The following is a 19,782-nucleotide window of genomic DNA, read 5'->3' as shown; positions in this document are numbered from 1 at the left end:
GGATAGGCAGAAAAAATTAAGGCAATTTCTACTATTTATATGCTAGCAGATACTTTATATATTATGACTGGTATTCTTGTTTATATATGGGAAACTTAATTAAAACAACTCTGCATATGTTAGATTTTGGGAGCATTGGTCACTTTGGTAACACCACTGCCTTTTTATTATTGGATTAGACTTAGGCATTTAAATGAGAGATGAATAAACTGATTTTTTTTTAGTACTCTCCTCAGTTACTTGACTTTCATTTTTTGACAGAACATTAACTGCATTTTCAGCTTTACTGCAGAAACATTCAACAAGCTCTAAGACGCACCAGAAAACATGCGATTAAGCAAATGAAGTGCCCTTTACAAAGAATTCTCAAACAAATACTTTCAGATTTCAAACGGACTGTACATTTGCCACATAATACCTAATTGTCCTGTGACTTTTTTCTCTTCCTTCTAACAACAAGATGTAAACCAAACTGTTTGAAACAAGTGAGGAATGAAAGACTTGCAAACTTTTTTCAACAGAAAACTTTGATCTGTTGACTTTGTCTAACTTCAAAATAAAGAAAATATTTCCAACAGAATTTTGAAAGACTGTTTAGTTTAATAGACCTAAAGCATTCATTTGTTAGTTTGCCAGTGTTCCTTACCCAGTTTATCAAAGAAAATCTTCCAAGCCATAACTATCATTGCATACACCTCCCATGCATCACTGCTACTTATTCTATACCCAGTAGAAAGCCAGCTTATCCTTCAAATACCATAAACTGCAGAAGACCCTTTCCCCCATTCTTAATTTCCAGAGATTTTAAATCAAGGGAAGTACAATTAAATTCTGGCTTGTCTTCCCTTTCCATAGTTTTCTTCTGTTTTTTTCCTTCCATTTGTAATGAACCAAAAAAATAAGACAGAGGGGATGGAAAGGAGAAGGAAAACAATACACAAGTTCCTTGCACTTGTCTTGTAATCAAATACATCATATCCTTCTTTTCTCTGGTGACTTGTAGAAATGTTAATTCCTTCAACAGCTAAGATTAAAGTTTTTAAAAAGTATTAAAATAGGATTTGAAAAGCAGAGCATAGTCCCCCTAGAGTACTACAGTTCTGTGAAATGTCAAAATGCAGGGTGTGTCTTGACTCCACCATATTGCTCAAACATGTTTAGTGTAACTAATATATCCAATGGCAAAAGTTAAATTTAAACTGTTTGTACTTCACACAGTATAAAGAAAAGTTTGGAAAAATTCACTCCACTGCTCAAGGGAGAAAAATGTTGAAGTGTGTCTGACAGATTTCTTCTCCTAGAATCAACAGCTCTTTACTAACTCCAAGCTCACTGGCAGATACAGACACTTACCGTGATGAGGACAACATATTCCATAGCTTCCTTTATATTTTTGCAGAATCTTTTCCTATGCTTTGAAAGAATGACTGCCCCTAGTCAGAAATCACATAATTGATAATGAACGTTTATCACAAAGATAGCATTTTGTGAGACCATTTGTATAAAAAGACAAAGATTCTATTTCTACTTTTATTTTAAAAAGCTTCTGAAAATAGTAAGAAAAGTTGATGAGTGTGTACTTGGACATGAAAAGACCTTTTAATAATCCAGATGAAAGAATGATTAATACATTCAGTAGCTTTGAAGGACAGGATTTGATGAGATTTGACTGGACCGCAAAAGGACATCTAATGAAGTTAAAAGGTGACAAACATAAAGCAATGCAGATGTAATGGTAAAAAAATTCAGTTACTTTTACAAAATTGAGCATATGAAAGCTTAACATAGGAAACTTAAAAGCATGGCAATATCCCAGGCACCTCGTTTTATCTGCTAAAAGAGCAGAAATTGCAAAAAAGAAAAAGACAATGTTGAAACAAAATACAGCTTTTCATCTTGGACAAACAAGTTTGAAAGAATGAAAGTTCCTCTACAAAAATTAATAGTGCAGCTGCATGTAGAGTTTTTAGCAATGCTATTTGTCAAATTTTTTTCACAGAAATAGAAAGAGACCAAAAAATTCTGGGTTAAGTATTACAAGCCAAGACTTCTCCAGTCAGGACTGACTAGCCCAGCTCTAGACTCCAGTAGAGATACCACACTAAGCTTGTGTACAAGGTAAACACTGGTCAATGTAGAATGATTGTAGGGGTGCACCAATTCTTTAACCTCTTCTAATATTATATGAGTTTAATAATTTGGATAGACAGGAAGAAATATTAACTCTTATCCTTAAATCAAAGCACGTGGTGATCAGCTAGCAGCAGTGGTAATGGCACCAGTTCAGATCATAAGCTGAAAAAACGATAGCTAAGTGATATCCATCTGAGAAAATCTTTTGAGATGTCAGCCAACAGGCCAATTCTTTACACACCAAAGTATATTTTATGGATAAAGGCATTTTGAGCTGCTGTCTCTAAGTCACAGAGCCTTTCAAAATCAAATCCATAGATGTTTTAAGTCAGAATTATCTTGTCCTGTTGCTATACACAAAACTGCATAGAGGAAGTTTCTAGGTAAAATTCCAGAAAGGAAGGCTTGGACCTCACTGAATTGCTTAGTGAAAAAAGTATTCTACAGGAAGACAATGAGATTATTTTAAATTCTTATTCTTATGTATCACACTGAATGGATTTTGTCTTTGAATGTACCAAGCAGTTAAGACAACAACTACCAGTAAACTACCAGCAATAGACTTAGCACTGTTAAGAACAGTATAGCTTAAATGAACGCACAACAAAGGAAGACGTGCACCTAAATGTATGCTTACCACACAAAAGTTCAGTCTATTTACAACTGGGATGCAGAGCAGGCATTCTAGTGAAGCCAGTTAAGTCCTCATTTAGACAAACAGCTGTGCTAGGGTTTATTCCAACTCTAAGAACTGCAGGCAATGCATATTAGTGATCAGGCTTATTTAAAGAATTAGATATTTTCCACAATGGTGCCAAAGAACATGTACATTCATGTGTATAAACATGAGCATGAAGAGCATTGAAGGCATGCACTGATACAGGTGCTCTAAGTCAAATTTGGAAAGAGATTACATAATACTGAGCTACATAAAATAGCAAAAAAGCTGGTAAAAGTATACACAGAAAAAGGTCTTTCACATTTCATTATCTATTACATATGTAAATTTTACTTAGAGTGCTCCTCCAAAGTATACTATGTTTGTAAATCTCAAATGCTGAATTTTATATACTAAGTAATGATGTAGTTGTCAGGAAATGGTGAACACAGCAACTCAGTGCACAAGCACAGATGTCCTTCAAGTTGTACCAAGCTTCCTGAGAATATTGGCTGTATACCTGCAGACAACCACACTAGAATGCTGGAATGGAATTTACCAATGCTTGCATGGAGTCTGCTCTGAAATCCTGGTCAAACCTAGAAAATGCACATTGATTATCTTCACAAGTTGACGCATTCACTGCCTGCCCTTCTTTTGTTGGCTAGAAGAAAGTGAGTTACCTATTTCACAGCCTTTTTGAATCACAGCCATCTACTTTTTTCCATCAATCTACTTCATTTCCTAAAACACTTGGACTTCTTCATTGAGAAATTCCAAGGGTCCTGGATAATGCATTTTGTGGCTTCAGCCTGTCAAGCTGCAGTGACACAAAAAGCATTACTCTATAAAAACATGCACTATTATTGTCAGTTCTGGTTTGGCACGTATGCTGATCCCAGTTACTTTTCACAGCAAAACCTCCTCAGAGAAAAGGATTGGTATGACATAAAAGGAGGGTCAGAGAGAGTTTAAATATACCAGAATAGGAGAGAGACTTAAAATATGGCATTTCTAAGAGAGACACTGCAGTTTAGCAGCATGAAGCATTTCTTACTGAATAATTCAAGAGAGTCTTATTCACAACACTAACCTAAGTGCTAATTAGCCACAGCAACACCCTTTCAACAAAAATATAAAATAAGATCTAATTAATGACCATTTCTAGTGGCAAAAGATGAAGTTCTCTAATTTATCTGTGGGGAAAAAAAACACTAGAAGATAAATAGAATGAAAGGGGAACTTTAAATTAAAAAAGCATTTCAAAAGCTAGGTTGCTGAGGGCATTTCAGGGCCTAGGGCATACTGCTCTGGTTAGTCCTTGAAAGTCATCATTGCAAGACTGAGATGATTATTTCTCTTTAGGAGAAATCCCTTCTATGCCAGTAAACACAGAAGTTGTACATTATTTAAACTCATGCATGCATACAATTGGACTGAGAAAGCAGTATACCAGAACCCATATATTATTTTTTAAACTAAAAGAGTGACAAAGTGAACCTGCATAATCCTTTGAAACTGAGTCAAGAAACCCCTCCAGAAGCTGATTACACTGTACTCTGCTATAACATGTTTCTTGCAGTTTAGTACATCACATTATTTCTCAAGTGGAAAATGAAGGGAAAAGAGATCTATTTATAGAACTTAGCAAATGTGATAACACAGAGCAGCAGGTCACTAAATCACAGATAACTGGGGAAATTATTCCTAATGGGAGTTACAGTGTGCTCAGTAAAACTGCTTCCACTGCTATCTGCCAGACTAGCTACAACACTCATTTTATTCAAATTTCAAATCCAACAGTAAGACAACAAATAAAGCCTAGCTAATAAGCCATAAAATTTCAATTGAATTGCTTCCATTAGGCATATATATATAAACTAACTTCAATTTAAATAGCACCTGACTCATGCATTTCATTATCCTAAATGCTGCAGTCATACTATTTTCATTGTAGTGCTGAAACTGTTTTATTAACTCGCGTTATGTGCATGTTTTAAGTGACCAGTAGTGCTGATCAAGGATGCAGAAGGACAGATGTTTAATTGGCAGTAAGCACACAAGAGTGAATTCTCAGATGTCAAGTTTCAGGCAGAAGTTCAAGAGAAATACATGCCCACAGCTAAAGCTGATCCTCATTACTGAGTTTCAAATGCCTATTTAAGACTTCCCCTATTAGTGAAGTATGAAAGTTTATTTATTCTTGCCTCAGAACCCTGGTTTACTTCTGATTTAGGTCCACAGGAATGCAAAGACAGATTTTTATACGAAGAAGATAGTCCCTATTAAAAATCTGAAAGTCATGAGGATGATTTACGTTTGAGAAAGTCAAGACTGTATGCGTGGACTCAGCTGTAACTAAGATGTGAGCTCCTCCCTGCAACATTTCTCAGCAACAACATAACACCACAATAATGCCAAACTGATCTGCTTGAAAGTATGCTTTTCCTTTAAAGAGACATTTGCTTCCTAACTTTCACCAACCCACTGAACTTTTACAAAATTTCATTTCAGGGATGTACTTATAAATTGTTCTACCATCTTCCCCCCATATTTGCTTCTTCACAATTACACAGACACAATCTTTCCACCTTCCATAGCATTGATTTAAGTATTTGCCTATTTTGTCATATAATATACACAAAATGAAGTCTCTATATTATAATCCATTTCCAGCCATTTCCAGTATTGGAGACACAAACCCCATGAAAGCAGAAGCTGTACAGTACCAGTGAAATTCTGTCTTTATTCAAAATGCTACCAGCTCCTATGAACAAAATGTTCTGCTGGTTATCTTTTTACCTGCATAGAGCTCAGTAGTCTTGCATTCAGTCACCTTCACTTCTATAAAGTGAGGTTCCATCTCCCAAAAAAGGCTGCTATAGCCATAATCTTTTTTGACACTGGCATAGCAACTGTACAACTTAATATAATGGGACCACTGAGACACAGTTTTCTTCTCTCTTTATGAAAAAATGGTAGCATAAAAATCTTGGGTACTGTTTAAGAAGTTTCAGAATACAGCATTCATTTGAAAATCACATAATTTCTCATAAGTTCTTTCTTTTACTGCTTATTGGGATAGTTTTCTCTTTAACTTACCAGGCATTATAATATTGGAAAAACCTAGTTTCCTTGTTATGGATACTCCATGGGTAAATCTGGATGTATACTCCCTCCTAATTTGTTCAATGTCTCCATGAAGCAACTGAAGAGAAACTGCCAGGCCTGAAAATGAAGAGAAAAACAATGAAAAATCACACATTCAAGATTATTGTCAGTACTTCTTAAAAGTGTTATATATTTGCAAGTATATATGCATTCTTGAGAACAGGAAATTCAGAGGAAGCCAACCCCCTTCAATTCTGAAGTGTATTTGTGAAGGGTATCAATATCAAAAAACCAGTAAAGACTTGAAAACCACTACCTATGAAAACATTAGCAAGTTATTACTGATGTGTAACTGAACCATAATGATATGAATGAAAATTATATCAGTAGGGATAGACTAATGTTTTAACTAAAAAGATAACTGGAAAGAGGTCAATCTGGAGAAATTTCAATCAGAGTATTTGCTACCATTTTAATTTTTCACTTCCTTCAACACAATTCTGCCTCTATTGACATGCAAGAAAAAGTGCACATGCATTGTCCTGAGCTATCCACAATCTGAAGAAAAAAATTCTAGTAAGCTAATATAGCATAATCAGTATCCTTAGGAACAGTAATTTCATAATGACTGAAATTACAATTTTTGTTCAACATTTAATCAGATATAATCAGTCACAGTCTTTCTTATGTTTGTATGAAGACATGCAAAATGCAAGGGTGGCCATATAATAATTTTCCAGTTTTTCTTCCTCTACAACCAAGGAAGGATAAATTCTTCTACTATATCTGCAGTATACAAATAAATTGCAAAGAGCATACTTCATTACAGTTGAGATTAACAAAAGCAACAGGCATGCCTTTTGGTTATTTCAAATATAATCCCTGAGGCAAGTGTCAGAATGACACAGCTTATAAAGATTAATCTTCCCTGACCTTCAGCGTTACTACAGCATATCCTGTGTCAACATGCAGATCAAGGAGAAGATAAAAGCAAACTCTTTGTGTACACTCAACAACTGGAGATAAATAGACAACTCAGAAGAAGAGTCATAATGAACTTGAGATTAAACTGGAGCAAATAAAATGCACAACACAGACTGAACAACAAGGTCATCAGTCCTTTTGGCTTTGAAAGAAATTTTCCCTACAACCATATTATTGTTCAACTAAATAAATTTACTTGAAGTCTGGCAGTTCCTAAAATCAGGACTCAAAACTCTGTACTATGTACTGCCAGTCCAGGCTCCTGCAGATCAGATATATAATTACCATGACAACTTTTATATTTTTCCCCTTACCTACACTTACATTTTCTTATTTTGGCAGCTCCAGAGAATGTGATACTCTGACCAAACTTTCCTTCTCATGAAAAAGAGCTCGCCTACACATCTCCAACTGGGTACATAAACAAATCTTATAAGGAAAAGTATTCAGTGAAGTATTTTCTATTTTAAGGACTGTATTTAATGCCATAGATATTAATTATTTTGTAGGGGAATTTGTTCTATGACCTTTAGGAAGAAGTGACAATCATTATTTGGGCAGGTGAGGAAACAAACCACACCATGGCTAGCTGACAGTACAGAAGCTGGGCACAAAGCCATACAGGCAAAATTTAGGCTCTGTTAGAGCAGGTGAAAGGTTTTTCATTGCTGTATGGGAAGAGCTAGGCTGGGTATAGCTCCCTGATAAATATGGATATTTAGCCCACCCCCAATCTTGCTGCTTTTATATTTTAAGAAATTGTTATACATAGGCATGTATAATCATGCCCTCAAATGCCCCCATTGCACTGTTTCCTTGGAAACCTGAAAAACCCATTTGCTATTGTTACAGATCACATCAACCACAACAGCATTAATCAGATATTGCACACCACCTGGTGTAAAGTTATTGTGTTTTCTAAACAAAGGTTGAGGACTCCAAATTCCATTTTCTTTCAGTACAAATTTCACAGACTCCCTTGAAGAATTTTATTTAACTTTAAAATCAGATGTCAAAAAAACCTCATCAATGGCCAAACAGTTTTAACTTGAAAAAAAAAAAAAACAACTATCTGTCAAGGATTTGAAGTACTTGCTCATACAAGGTAAGAAAGATATGGAGGTCTGTATTTCATGGCATTCATTGTTAGAAAATGAGCAGTCCTCCTTATACGTCCAAAAGCATAAAGAAATCTCAGTGAACATACCTGAAACACAGGTTAGTCATTTAACCTATAGTTTAAATGCATCTTTGGAATATAAATGGCATGCATTCCTCAGCTTTTCAGAAAAATGAAGAACACTGGATTACAGATAGCAAAGTTACTTAAAAATGTTATATGGTGTAAAGAGACCAGTACATAGGAAAGAGTGAAAGTCAACCAGAATGGAAACAAAGCAAGGATGCACAGAGAAGGAAATCCGAAGGACCTCCAAAAATCAAGCCTTCAAGTTAACAGTCTTGCCACTGAAGACTCAGCTTCAGTGTCAAACAAAAAGGAATTGACAAGAAGTAGAAGTGATAATTCCAGTGCAATACTAAAGCTGGGATCAGTGAAAAACCACAATTTCCAGGTAAGCATTCAGATTGCTCTGTCAAAGCTCCACTGATTTTGCAAGACACCCAGGCTACCCTCCACTAAGGACATAAAATCATAAGAGGCAAACAGAGGTGTTATACCCATGCTACAGAACAGGTTGCCTGAATTCCTCACGAGTTGTTACATTTGGGATGTTGAGATGGGCAAAAGGAACGTACTGGATATCAAAGGGTTTCCCCTGGAACTGGTTTCACTCTGCTCTCCAGCTCACACTATTTGATGACCAATAACTGGCCACTGGTGAGCTGTTCATAGGCCTCTAATATCATCCTATGCCAGTACTTTCAAAGTGTGTTATGGTCACATGTCTTTACTCTTCTGTGTTCCATTTTAGTCTAAGGCTATAGCTAGTTAACTCTGCACTGAGGAACTACGTCATAGCTATTTGTTAAATACAAAGCATACATACACCACACACGACTGCACAAAACTAAGCAAAAGCTATAATAAGGCAGATAAAATTTATTACTTTGTCATTAGATATATGCTTTTACAAGTCAGAACAAATCTCCTGTCAGAACAATGCAGGGTAAGACAAGGCCAGCCAGCCAAAGCCAGATAGGTAAAGAGGACCTTGTTGTCAGCTAAACACAAAGCCCGTGGCCAGTTGCAAGCTGCACCAATCCCATATCCATGGGTTTATAAAAATGCCATACACTTGCTAAATAAAGTAGACACCCATCATGACTGAGGAACCACGCAAATGTAACAAAAATCATTGGGAAGAGCTACTTTAAAAAATACGGAATAATTCACATTTTGCAAGGGCCTAGAGTTTGTATGCTTATTATTAACTGAGCTACCCAAATATCAAGAAGCACTAAGTAAAGTAATTTAAAACACACTGACACATCCCATTCAGATTTTCAGAAGGGTGCAGATTCAGCTTAAGAGGGACTCCCTCAGGCACATTGCAAAACAAAGTAGATTGAAGAGGAATTCACAAGTTGAAACACATCACCCTTAAACTAAAAGAGAGGTGCTTTAGGCTAAATGTTAGGAAGAAATTCCTTATGGTGAGGGTGGTGAGTCACTGAAAAAAGATGCCTAGAGAAATTGTGGATGTGCCATTCCTGGAAGTGTTCTAATCCAGGTTAAATTGGGCTCTGGGCAACCTGATCTAGTGGGTTGCATCCTTGCCAACAGCTGGGGGACTGCACACAGCAAAATTATTAGTTAAAAAAAAAAATAGAGCATTTTGTGATGGGACAGCTGTTCTCAGACAAAGCAAAATAGAGATCTGCAGCATGTCACCATACACTCCATCTGACTGTGGTTGATAGGACCACTACACCATTTATTACACCTGGGAGCCATCAAAAACTTCATAACTATACATTTTCCATTTCTAGAACATTAGGAGCTAAAACATAACAACAAAAATGATTATCCAGTCTCTGAAGGACTGTGCACATTTTTTTAATAAGGTATGTAGTCTAGCTTTGTCCCCTCAGAAAAAAGCTTCAATTGCCTTCCCAGTGATAATTAAAACCTCTTGTGTTAGCTATTATTCTTTATTTACCCCAGTTTTGAAACCACTCCAACAATAATCTGTAAGGAACTGCAAATAGATATGCTTTTATTTCTTTCACAAGCACATGACATTTCTTACTATTAACTTGTACTAAGTTTCAACACAAGACAGATTATTTTTATTATTCAGATGAAAGACAATGCAGAAAATTGACAATCTGCTGAATAAGCATCCCAGATTTTTGTTAGATTTGTCATTTTACCTTCAAACAGCTTTTGATTAATCTGCATTATTGATTTCTGCACTTAGTTATAAGAAAAGGCATCTGTTCATTATGCTTATAGACCCTTTATTTGCATTTGAGCTTCTGGGGGCAGGGGAAATAATTTACAGTCAGCTTCCATCAACTGGCAGCAGAGAATCCAAGATCATATTAAGAAGAAAATGCCTAGCAGCTGCTCAGAAAACTGATACAGAATGTTATTCAGCAATGTTTGTATTTTAAGGAAAGTAATAAAATAAGGCATCTGTCCAAATAAAGCTGCCTAACTTTTTGAGAGCTTACAGGTGTTTCCTATGGCTGGGTATTACCCTCAGGGCAGAAGCCCAGCGGGGAATGCCGGCGGCCAGGATAGCTCAGCGGAGGGCCAGGATAGCTCAGCGGAGGGCTCAGGCAACCCAGGCAAGCTATAGTGATTTGCAGCTCAGCTCTTTAGTGATTTCAGCTCTTTTAGCTTGGCTGGTGCTGTCGCCCTAGGTATCGCCGCAGCAGCAGACGCAGAGAGAGAGGGAGCAGCGCTGTGTGGGTTCCGCAGGGTTCTTTATTGGGGTCTCCGCGAAGGGTCCAGTGACAGCTCTCCTCTCTCGAGCCGGGCAGGGTTAGGGGTTTTTATACCTTACAGGGGTATTGAAAACTGTCCAATAGTAAGGGTCAGGGGAAAGTGACCTATGGATATACAGGGAGATAAACAGTGTCCAAAAGGCGGAAGAGAGGGGCTTCTAAAGCCTTAGTCATGCTGACTTTGGTATTTCCTAGCTCAGGCCTCTGACCGCCAAGGAGGCCATGCAGGCCCTGTGCCTGCTACAGTTTCTGTTTCCAGTAGTGTTTTAAGTGCGAAGGTAAAAAGGTAAAACCAGTAGGTTTGCACAAACAAATAGTTTACTGATATAATGTGATCTGGGACAAATGGTTGTATAAATCTTGGCCACAGAAAACTCTACACAGAAAATCCCACCAATTACAATGTGGGAATAGAGAGATAAAAAAGTAGAGCTAGATTCAGTCCTTGATTGCCTTTTTGAAGACTTCATTCTGATTAATTTGAATTATCAAATACAACTCTGAACTCCTCTTTCCCTCAGCTTTAAATTCTGGGGTTTAGCTCACTAAAAAAAGAATGCTTGAATGCCATTTCAACACTTTGACAGATTTCTTGGAGCTCTTTTGTCAAGACTTTTGTCAGAAATGCCCTCAAGTGTATAAAGTAGGGATGTTTTTCTTCCCCAAATGGAACAGAAACACTTAAATGCAAATGAGATTTAGCTGTCACAGGAAAATTGGCTTGGAATTTCTTTACATGGTAGATGATAGAAAGGCTAAGTTATTATTATAAGCATCTAGTCTAACTGCCATATAAAGAAAATAAAAATTTCAGAAATATTGTCTGCAGTTCTTGCTTTAGCAAGCCCACTGCTACCCTTTTCTATTAACAAGTCACTGGGCATGCCAGCACCCATTTGCCCAGTACAGTGTTATACTGCAAAGGTGAACCATCTTGCACAAAACTTTTTTAAATTACATTTTTACAAACTAGATGGTTAGCAAGAATATTGTGGAGTGTGCAAAGTACACAATTCTGCAATTACAAGTGGTTTATATTGCTTCTAATGCAGATAACAGACAAAAGGTTCCAAGGAAACACTTGTTTTCTCCTTCATGAAGTGTAGTTCTTCATGCAAACCGAATTGTATTAGAAATTTAGCTATTTGCATTCCAATTATGGGTCTTATTTCAAAGGAAACAGATGTTCAACAGGTACCTGAACAAAATGTTAAAAATCAAATCCCCACCGACATAAGAACCTAGGTAACAATTATAAAGAACTTATAAATATATTCTTTGAAGAAGTTAAAATCATGTGTATGTGTTCTATATTAATTATTTTAAATAGTGTTAAGATTTTGTATTCTTTTAGTAGATGAAATGAAGGAAGTCAACACTATCCAACGAGTAGAAAAAATTTTTGGAAAAGGCTTATAAAAACATAATACAACTCCAAGATAGAAATATGAACCAGCTATTGTTATTATGAGCCTTAGCTAGGAATTTGTGGGTTTAAATTGAGTGTCACTTGAATCACATACAGCAACAGTGTGTCCAGCAGGACCAGGGCAGTGTCTGTTCCCCTGTCCTCAGCATTGGTGAGGCCACACCTCAAATCCTGTGCTCAGGTTTGAGGTATTCACCACAGGAAGGAAACTGAGGTGCTGAAGCGTGTCCAGAGTGGGTGAAGGGTCTTGAGCAAAGTTTTTATGAGAAGCAGCTGGGGGAGCTGGGGTTCTTTAATCTGGAGGAAAGGAAGCTGAGGGAGACCTCATCCCTCTCTACAGCCACCAGAACGGAGGCTGCAGTGAGGTGGGGTCCACCTCTACTCTCAAGTGACAAGTTGCATTGGAAAAGGCTGCCCAGAGAAGTGCTTGGCTCACTATCCCTGGAGTTATTTAAAAGACCCACTTGGCAGTGCTGGGTTAATGGACTCCAAGATTCTTAAAGGCCTTTCTCAGTCTAAATGATTCTATAATTCTATCATTGCAGTACTGACTTGAACAAAAAATCATGGTTTCTACTGAATAGAAGATCTCCCTGGCAGTACCACAATGGGACATTTTTCATTCTTCTCTGAAAACAAGTCTTTTAGCAACACTTAAGAGAACAACATGAATTTAACTCTATTACACCCTTATCTCTTCAGGGCCAAATGATCTTGGAACAACACTTTATGCCCAAAAATTTTTATATGGGTAATTTTTTGGCTTTAGCATTTTTTGAGAACAAAAAAAAAAAAGCCTTAATTCATTGTATACTTAGTGAAGCACATAGGAGCAGTATTCTTAGTTTAAATGTATTTCAAACAGCAGCCTTCAGTGACAACTAATTCTTAAACACATCAAACTGGAATACACATAATCTCCTTGTCACAAAACAAAGATTAAAAATGACAGACTTATAAATTGTTCTAGAACTAGAGTAACTAAGCAAATGCACTTGCTGTTTAAATGTTAGTGATGTGAAGATAAAAAAATACATTTCAAAGCAATACTGACACCTGAGAACCTTGTTGATAAAATACAAACATCAGAAATCTTTTCTGTGATTAATTATATGCCCAGGAGTTACCAAAAAGTTATGTACTTCATTCTGTTTTATCTTCTCAGTGAAGTTCATGTTATCACTCTACTGCTATCATTCCTCCTCATTGCTCCCCAGTCATTGCTCCAGTGAATTCTCCACTGTAAGCCTATGCTTTCTTTCTGGCTAAAACCAATAGCTGTTCCTAGGGAATGCACATTTAGTTTCCCATCTGAGATTTCTTGTGCTGGTTCACAGGAAAAAGCTCTCCTTGCAACAGCTCTGAGTGTGGCAATGCTGTGAGCTGCTGGGGTAGTGTCACGTAAACACAGTCACGTTACTTCTGGTATCTAGAAAATACTTCAAGTTACCACAGCTCTACTCCTTTATTTTAAAATTTATTTATTGTATTTTATATGTATTTTATTTTAATACTATATATATTTTAGTAAAATAAAAATATATTTTAAATGTATATTTTAATATATATATTAATATATATATTTTACATTTTAAAATATTGTTTTAGATGTATTGGTTTTGGGTTTTTTTTATTGTAGACTTATACTGAGCTCACAATTCCCTGCTGCATTTGATCTCCTGTAGCTCTTCATTTCACAAGTCTGAATAAATGATGCTCCCTGATTAAGGGGCCTCTGCAGTCTCTCCCTGCAAGGTAAAAAATTACTCAAACAGGCTTCCTGCCTGTTCCTTCCTTCAAACCAAGGAATTTGCAAGCCAAAGCTTAATTTTTGTGAAAGAGGAAATGAAACAGACAAAGTATTTGTTCCCTTAAATGTCTCATTGTTTGACAGTAACCATGGAGAAATGGTATCATCAGCGTGCCAGCGGGCTGCTGAATGCAGGTAAGCAGAGAAAGCTCCAAAGCACACATCACTGTTTGTAACCAACTGTCTCCATTGTCATACCAGAACTTGCATCTTGTCAGAGGAGTTCATGCAGTGGACTGGTCTACCTCATGTCTTTTCTGTCCAAGCCCTATATGACCACTGAGCCAGACTGAGACTTAGTGGCAAGTGACTGGTATGCTGTGGAAAAAAGTTCCACATATGACATAAAAATAGTTCCCTAAACTGAAGGATGTTCTATGAAACTTACTTTAGATTGGTTGAATTAAAATTAAAATTATTTGCCTTTGAATGAGCAACCTCAATGAACTTCAAAAAAGTTTGATCTGACTTTGAGGTGGGTTCCTCTTTCCGCTGGTGTTGGACCACATAACTTCCTGAGGACTCTTCCAGCCTAACTTACTGTATGATCTGATGAATAATTTCCTCCTTGAGATGACAGATTGCCCTTCCTCATGGTGGTAGTGTCAGCAAACATCTGTTAACACATGGGCTTCAAGTTCTCCAAGCTTCAACCAAGGAATTCTACTTTCAAGCACTCCCATCAATTAAAGTTAATGTATAATTAGCAGTTCTCCCAGTGGAGTTGCAAAGTAAGTTTGTTATTGGTACCACAGAATAAACCACGCTGCACTCAGTATAAATGCAATTGTGTTACATCACTCTTGTCTAGTTCATCAGAACATTCCAAGAGAATGGCACAGGGAAAGACTTTCCCACTACATTACTTATTTTCATGGACTCCACAGGAGTTCAAAGCTACAGAGCATCTAGAGGTGCTTATAATTTCTAACATCAGTAATTTAATCTCTATAGGACATGATAGGATTTTTACTTCCTTTGCTCTCACAACTGAAAAGCACATGTATCCCTTCCTCAGCTTCCAAGAATTATTGCATGAGGCATATGCAACTTTTCAAGACTTTTTATAAGGAAATCCTAATCAGCATTTACAGAAAAGTTTACACTTATTAGGAGCCTAAAGGGAAAAACAGAGTAAAACAATGTCTTGCATCCCCTTACAAGTAACTAATTCAGTCTTCATTTCATAGGCCTGTGAAGAAAAAGAAATTTGTAGTGCATTCATCGACATTTAAATATGATTTTTATCAGGTAACTCACTGGGGAGAACATTCACATATATCATGAGATCCAGACTCAAATCTCTCCTCTGAGAGATCGGTAAGAGGACATGAAGGACATATAGATCACACTTAAGAAAATTATGCACTACTCAGAAGGCTTTAGAGCCACTTCCACTTTCCCCATGGTATCATGAATATTTTCAGATCATATACAAAGTTGAATAGTTGCTGCAGGGAAGTTGGAGAAGCCAAGCAATTAGCATGCTCATCTGGGACATGCAAGACTGACTGAAAATCCTTTTCCAAATCAGATCTCTGATTCTACAGATACAAAAATAGAAATGTGCTATTTTCCTCATAAAATTGATGCAATTAAGTGTGATATCTATGCAGGAATATTAGGTTTTCCACTGCTTTTTGCATTTTAAAACAAAGTAACCAGCTTCTAATTCAAAGAAAAAAATATTACACAAAAATAGATTTTACAGCTAGCTGTGCTCCAGATATTACTGAAATCTGGTTTGTGTAATAATGACATTCCACAAATACCAGAAACCCTATGTAAGAAATAACAAAGCTACTAAATGCAGCAAAGGTTGTACAATTTGGCCTTTGCAATATTCGTTTGATCTCTTACACCAGGCAACCAGGTGTTTTCCAGTAACGTGAGACCTTACACCAGCTGCCAAGACCAGTGGGGAATGGGAATTGCATCCACTACCTGCTACTCCACTCTGTTAGATTGGAAATTCATAGAAAAAACACATTCCAGTTCCCACTTCAGCAAAGGATACTAAATTAGCCATGAGAGTACATCCTTCCTTCCATTCCTGCACCCCTCAGAAGGGGAAAGGGGATGAACATCTGTGTCCTGCTCCTTCTGGGGCTTTATAAACAAATGACAGTCATTTGCCTTTATTTGATCCTTTTTAGACACAAGCTGAGAATAAGATGCAAGAGGATTCTGCACATAAGAGCTGTCATGAGTTGAAGTAGGAAAGGTAAATTTTTGGCAGTGGGGCATTGAGTGGCAAATAAAATGCTATAGTATGTCACTATGCATTTTACATCCAAGACACTCAAAGTACATTTTGAGTTCCTTTTTACATTGCCACAAAAACTGGACATTTTTTTTTTCTTGAAGAATATTATGAACTATCTGATAAACTATTTGAGCAGGGGGACACAATAATTTGTGGGAACTGAAGCATGCAAAATCTCCTGACTTGAAAGAAACTGTACAGGAATACGAACAGGGAACAAGCTTAGAGAACAGACACTAGTTTGAAGCACCTTTGCTGTTGTTTTTACCATGCTTCCTTTCCAAGTCTTTTCTAAGTATTCAAGGTGATTTGGAAAGGGCAAGTGTGATATAAACCAAAAAAATCAAGTTTTCCTACATCTGGCTCATACCTACAACAGTTCCTAAGGGAGAGAAAAGACTCCTCTCTCCTGTAATGCAAGGTGTTATCCTTTTTTGACAACAATAAGGTGGCAGCCAAAGCTAATGAGGCTTCAGAACCAGACACAGAACACTATCACAGAAAAAGACAGCAAATGAAAAATAAAAAGTAGTGTAACAACAATATTTTCCATGAGGTGTCAGCAGAAGTATCTGAACATATTGCAAAAAACCTTGCAAGTGCTTTTTCAGGCTGCTAAGGAGTCACAGGAGAATGAATTTCATGTGTGTGCTATAAATAACCTTCCATAGTTTATCTTTCACTTGCTCGGTGCTCAAAGTGACATTACTGCTCACTTCTTCTTTCTCTCTCCAACCTTCATATCCACTGCTGGAATTCTGTGCTGATCTTCCCTCTTTGCCTCCCTTACCCTGATAATCCTTTTCAAAATGCAACTAATCTTCCATTTGCTACCTTTTGTTTACAGCCTCGTGTAACATGTAAAATAATTAATGTCCCACAATAAATATTCACATAATTAAGAACATTCAAATTTATCCAGTGTCTCCTTAGGACTACACATTTAACTGTGAACTTTAATTTCATGAGAGAAGAATAGGATTAGCAATGTATCACAGAGTAAGCACATATTATATGGACAGTCAGAACGACCAAGAATAAGTTTTTCTTGATGAATAGTATTAACACATTTAAGAAGCCAAACATTAAACTTAGCAATGTATCCTTCTATTTTCAGTACATGATTTTTATACTTATTGTCCAATAAAATCCATGATATTCTAAACCTTAAATATATGTATATATTTGGCTAGATTCTATATGAGAAAATAATCAAATTAGAAATGGTTAAATGTATAACTTCAATCTTGATAAATGAGCTTTTATGTGCTTCTTGGTTATCCTCTTAAGGTAGTTAAACATACATTTTCAAGATAAACATTGTGCTTGAAATCAAGTTAAAGAAGCCTGCAATGTACAATACAGACAGTTAAAGAAGCAAGAACTCTGCTACATGAAAGGCATTACAAATACAATATACTGGAACTTTGAAAATTATATTTTTCTATTTTTCTTTCTATTTTTTTCATATTTCAACTAATTGACATTTCACAGGAAAAACCAACATTTGAATACAGGGACAATAGACTCATAAGCCTCCATTTCAGGTTTCATTTCAAGTTTGATGCCCCCTTTGAATGACAGAATTCAGAAAAAGTTAGCAAGTTGATATTAAAAAAAAAGAAAGCAAAAAATGCAAATTCAACATCTCCTGTGAGTCAAAGCACCATCTCATAATAACAAAGGTCAGTGTGTCCCATTGCTTAAGTCTCACACACAAATTTATCTATGTTCTGAAATTACAACTCTGCATCTTGCTCAGCTGGAATGCAAAGCTACCAGCAGGAATGCAGATTGCACATTCATTTTTTTCTCAAATGTTATATATAATTGTTCTGGTTTTGGCCATGAGGGGTGAGGGCTGGAGCCCTGTGGGCTTGTCTAGGTTGCTATAGCAGCTACATCATGGATGGTGTGGAAGTAAGGAACTCTGGCTTCCAGGAAGGAGAGGTGGGGCTACAGGTCAAGAGAGAGCCTGGAGGGAGGGGAAACTCATCCACCATTGTTGATTGTTGTCCGAGATGAGCATTTGCATGTGAATCACCCACTTTTGTACACTTTCGTTAACAATGTTGCTGCTGCTTCTGGGTTTTTCCTTATCTCATTGCTCTTTCCAGTAAATTGTTTTCATGTCACCTCAGGTTCTCTGCCTTTTGCATATCCCACCAGAGGGGGCAGGAGAGTGGCTCATGGTTTTCTTTTTAGTGTGAGTACTAAACTGGGGAATACCATTCCTAAAACATGACACTAATGTCCATGGCAAAATTTATATTCCTGGTGAAAATGCAAAGCAGAAATGTCAGGCTATGTGGATCAATAATTTGATCAGCTCCAGAACTGAACAGAACTCCAGCAAATTGTAACTCCTCAGCACAGAATAGAAGTTTATGTTATATAGTTCCTTGAAAAAAAAATAGTGATTTTTTAAAATAATTTTTAAAGGTGCAGACGAACAGCAGTATTGTACATTTTAATCTGACTATTTTTACTCTGTCCAAAAATGTTTCTTTCATAGATATTAGTCTTTCTACAATAGAGCTACTTCATTTGCAAACTAAGAAACCCCTAAGAATGCAAACAGAAAGGTGGCAAATTACTCACCTGCATTGGAGCCTGTCAAGTTGTAACGTGCATTCAGCTTTTTAATGATATTTTCATGGATCTGATACCAGTCACTCTCTGTGTTGCACCTAGAAAAATTATAACTTTTAAAATTCTGAAATGGGAACACAAGTTTATCAGACCAGTTTCACAACATATCCCTAAAGAAATTCTCTTTAGCTCAAGAAACAAATAACACAATAGGAGCAAACTGCATATCTCGATGGAAACAGTGCCCTTCCCATTTGAGAGAGGCACCATGAAATACCTGCTTCATGAGGCAAAGGTTACGAGAAAGATAGAAACAACTATGTTGAGGGACTCAGCCATAACCAAGTTCAATTCTGTATAGAACTATCCTTCAGGACTAATCCACACAGAAGTCTGTCTTGTGACACTCTAAAAAAGACACAGGACTCAGAGTTGGTCTTAGTAAACAGAAAAATCTGTGCTATACACTTCAAAGTTATTTAAAAAGGTTGTTATCTTCAGGAGGTAGTGAATGAAAGAGCAAATTCCATTTCAGTATACATTTAGAAAATAGCTGGTTTTCCATAAGGAAAACCTGTGTTCTAATGATCAAAGTGTAGACTTCAGTTAGCTGAGCATTAAATCTGATTTCTAGTGATAATTCTTCCATTGTTTTTGTTATCTTAAAACAAACAGGCAATTTTTAAAAAAACTCAAAATATATTAGGTAGACAAAACTAACAATTTGTTAACCAAGAGTGAACATTTATCTGACTTTAATGTTCTGGGAGTCTAAAAAAGAGCCAGCCCACTTGCCCAGTATGGCACTCAGCTGCTGCTCTGCAGCACTGATTCCAGCAGCTCTAATTCACCACAGAGACAGAGGAAGGACACCCATGCCTTCA

The 19,782-nt window shown here is 36.7% G+C and overlaps 1 protein-coding gene across 5 annotated transcripts in view; it reads right to left on the bottom strand.

Moving 5' to 3' along the window:
- Nucleotides 1–19,782, bottom strand: part of DOCK4 (dedicator of cytokinesis 4) — a 224,731-nt gene that overhangs the window by 89,341 nt on the left and 115,608 nt on the right. For all 5 annotated transcript variants that reach the window (XM_064422379.1, XM_064422377.1, XM_064422380.1 and 2 more), the window contains exons 12-13: nucleotides 18,908–18,996; nucleotides 5,894–6,019 (exon numbers count right to left, since the gene is read on the bottom strand). In XM_064422379.1, coding sequence (XP_064278449.1) covers nucleotides 5,894–6,019; nucleotides 18,908–18,996 — 215 coding nt within the window. The remainder of the gene's footprint in view (nucleotides 1–5,893; nucleotides 6,020–18,907; nucleotides 18,997–19,782) is intronic.

This window comes from Passer domesticus, chromosome 5 (assembly GCF_036417665.1).
Source record: "Passer domesticus isolate bPasDom1 chromosome 5, bPasDom1.hap1, whole genome shotgun sequence".
Lineage (NCBI taxonomy): Eukaryota > Metazoa > Chordata > Aves > Passeriformes > Passeridae > Passer > Passer domesticus.
Note: the sequence above shows the minus strand (reverse complement) of the source record. Positions and strands in the feature narration are given on the sequence as shown.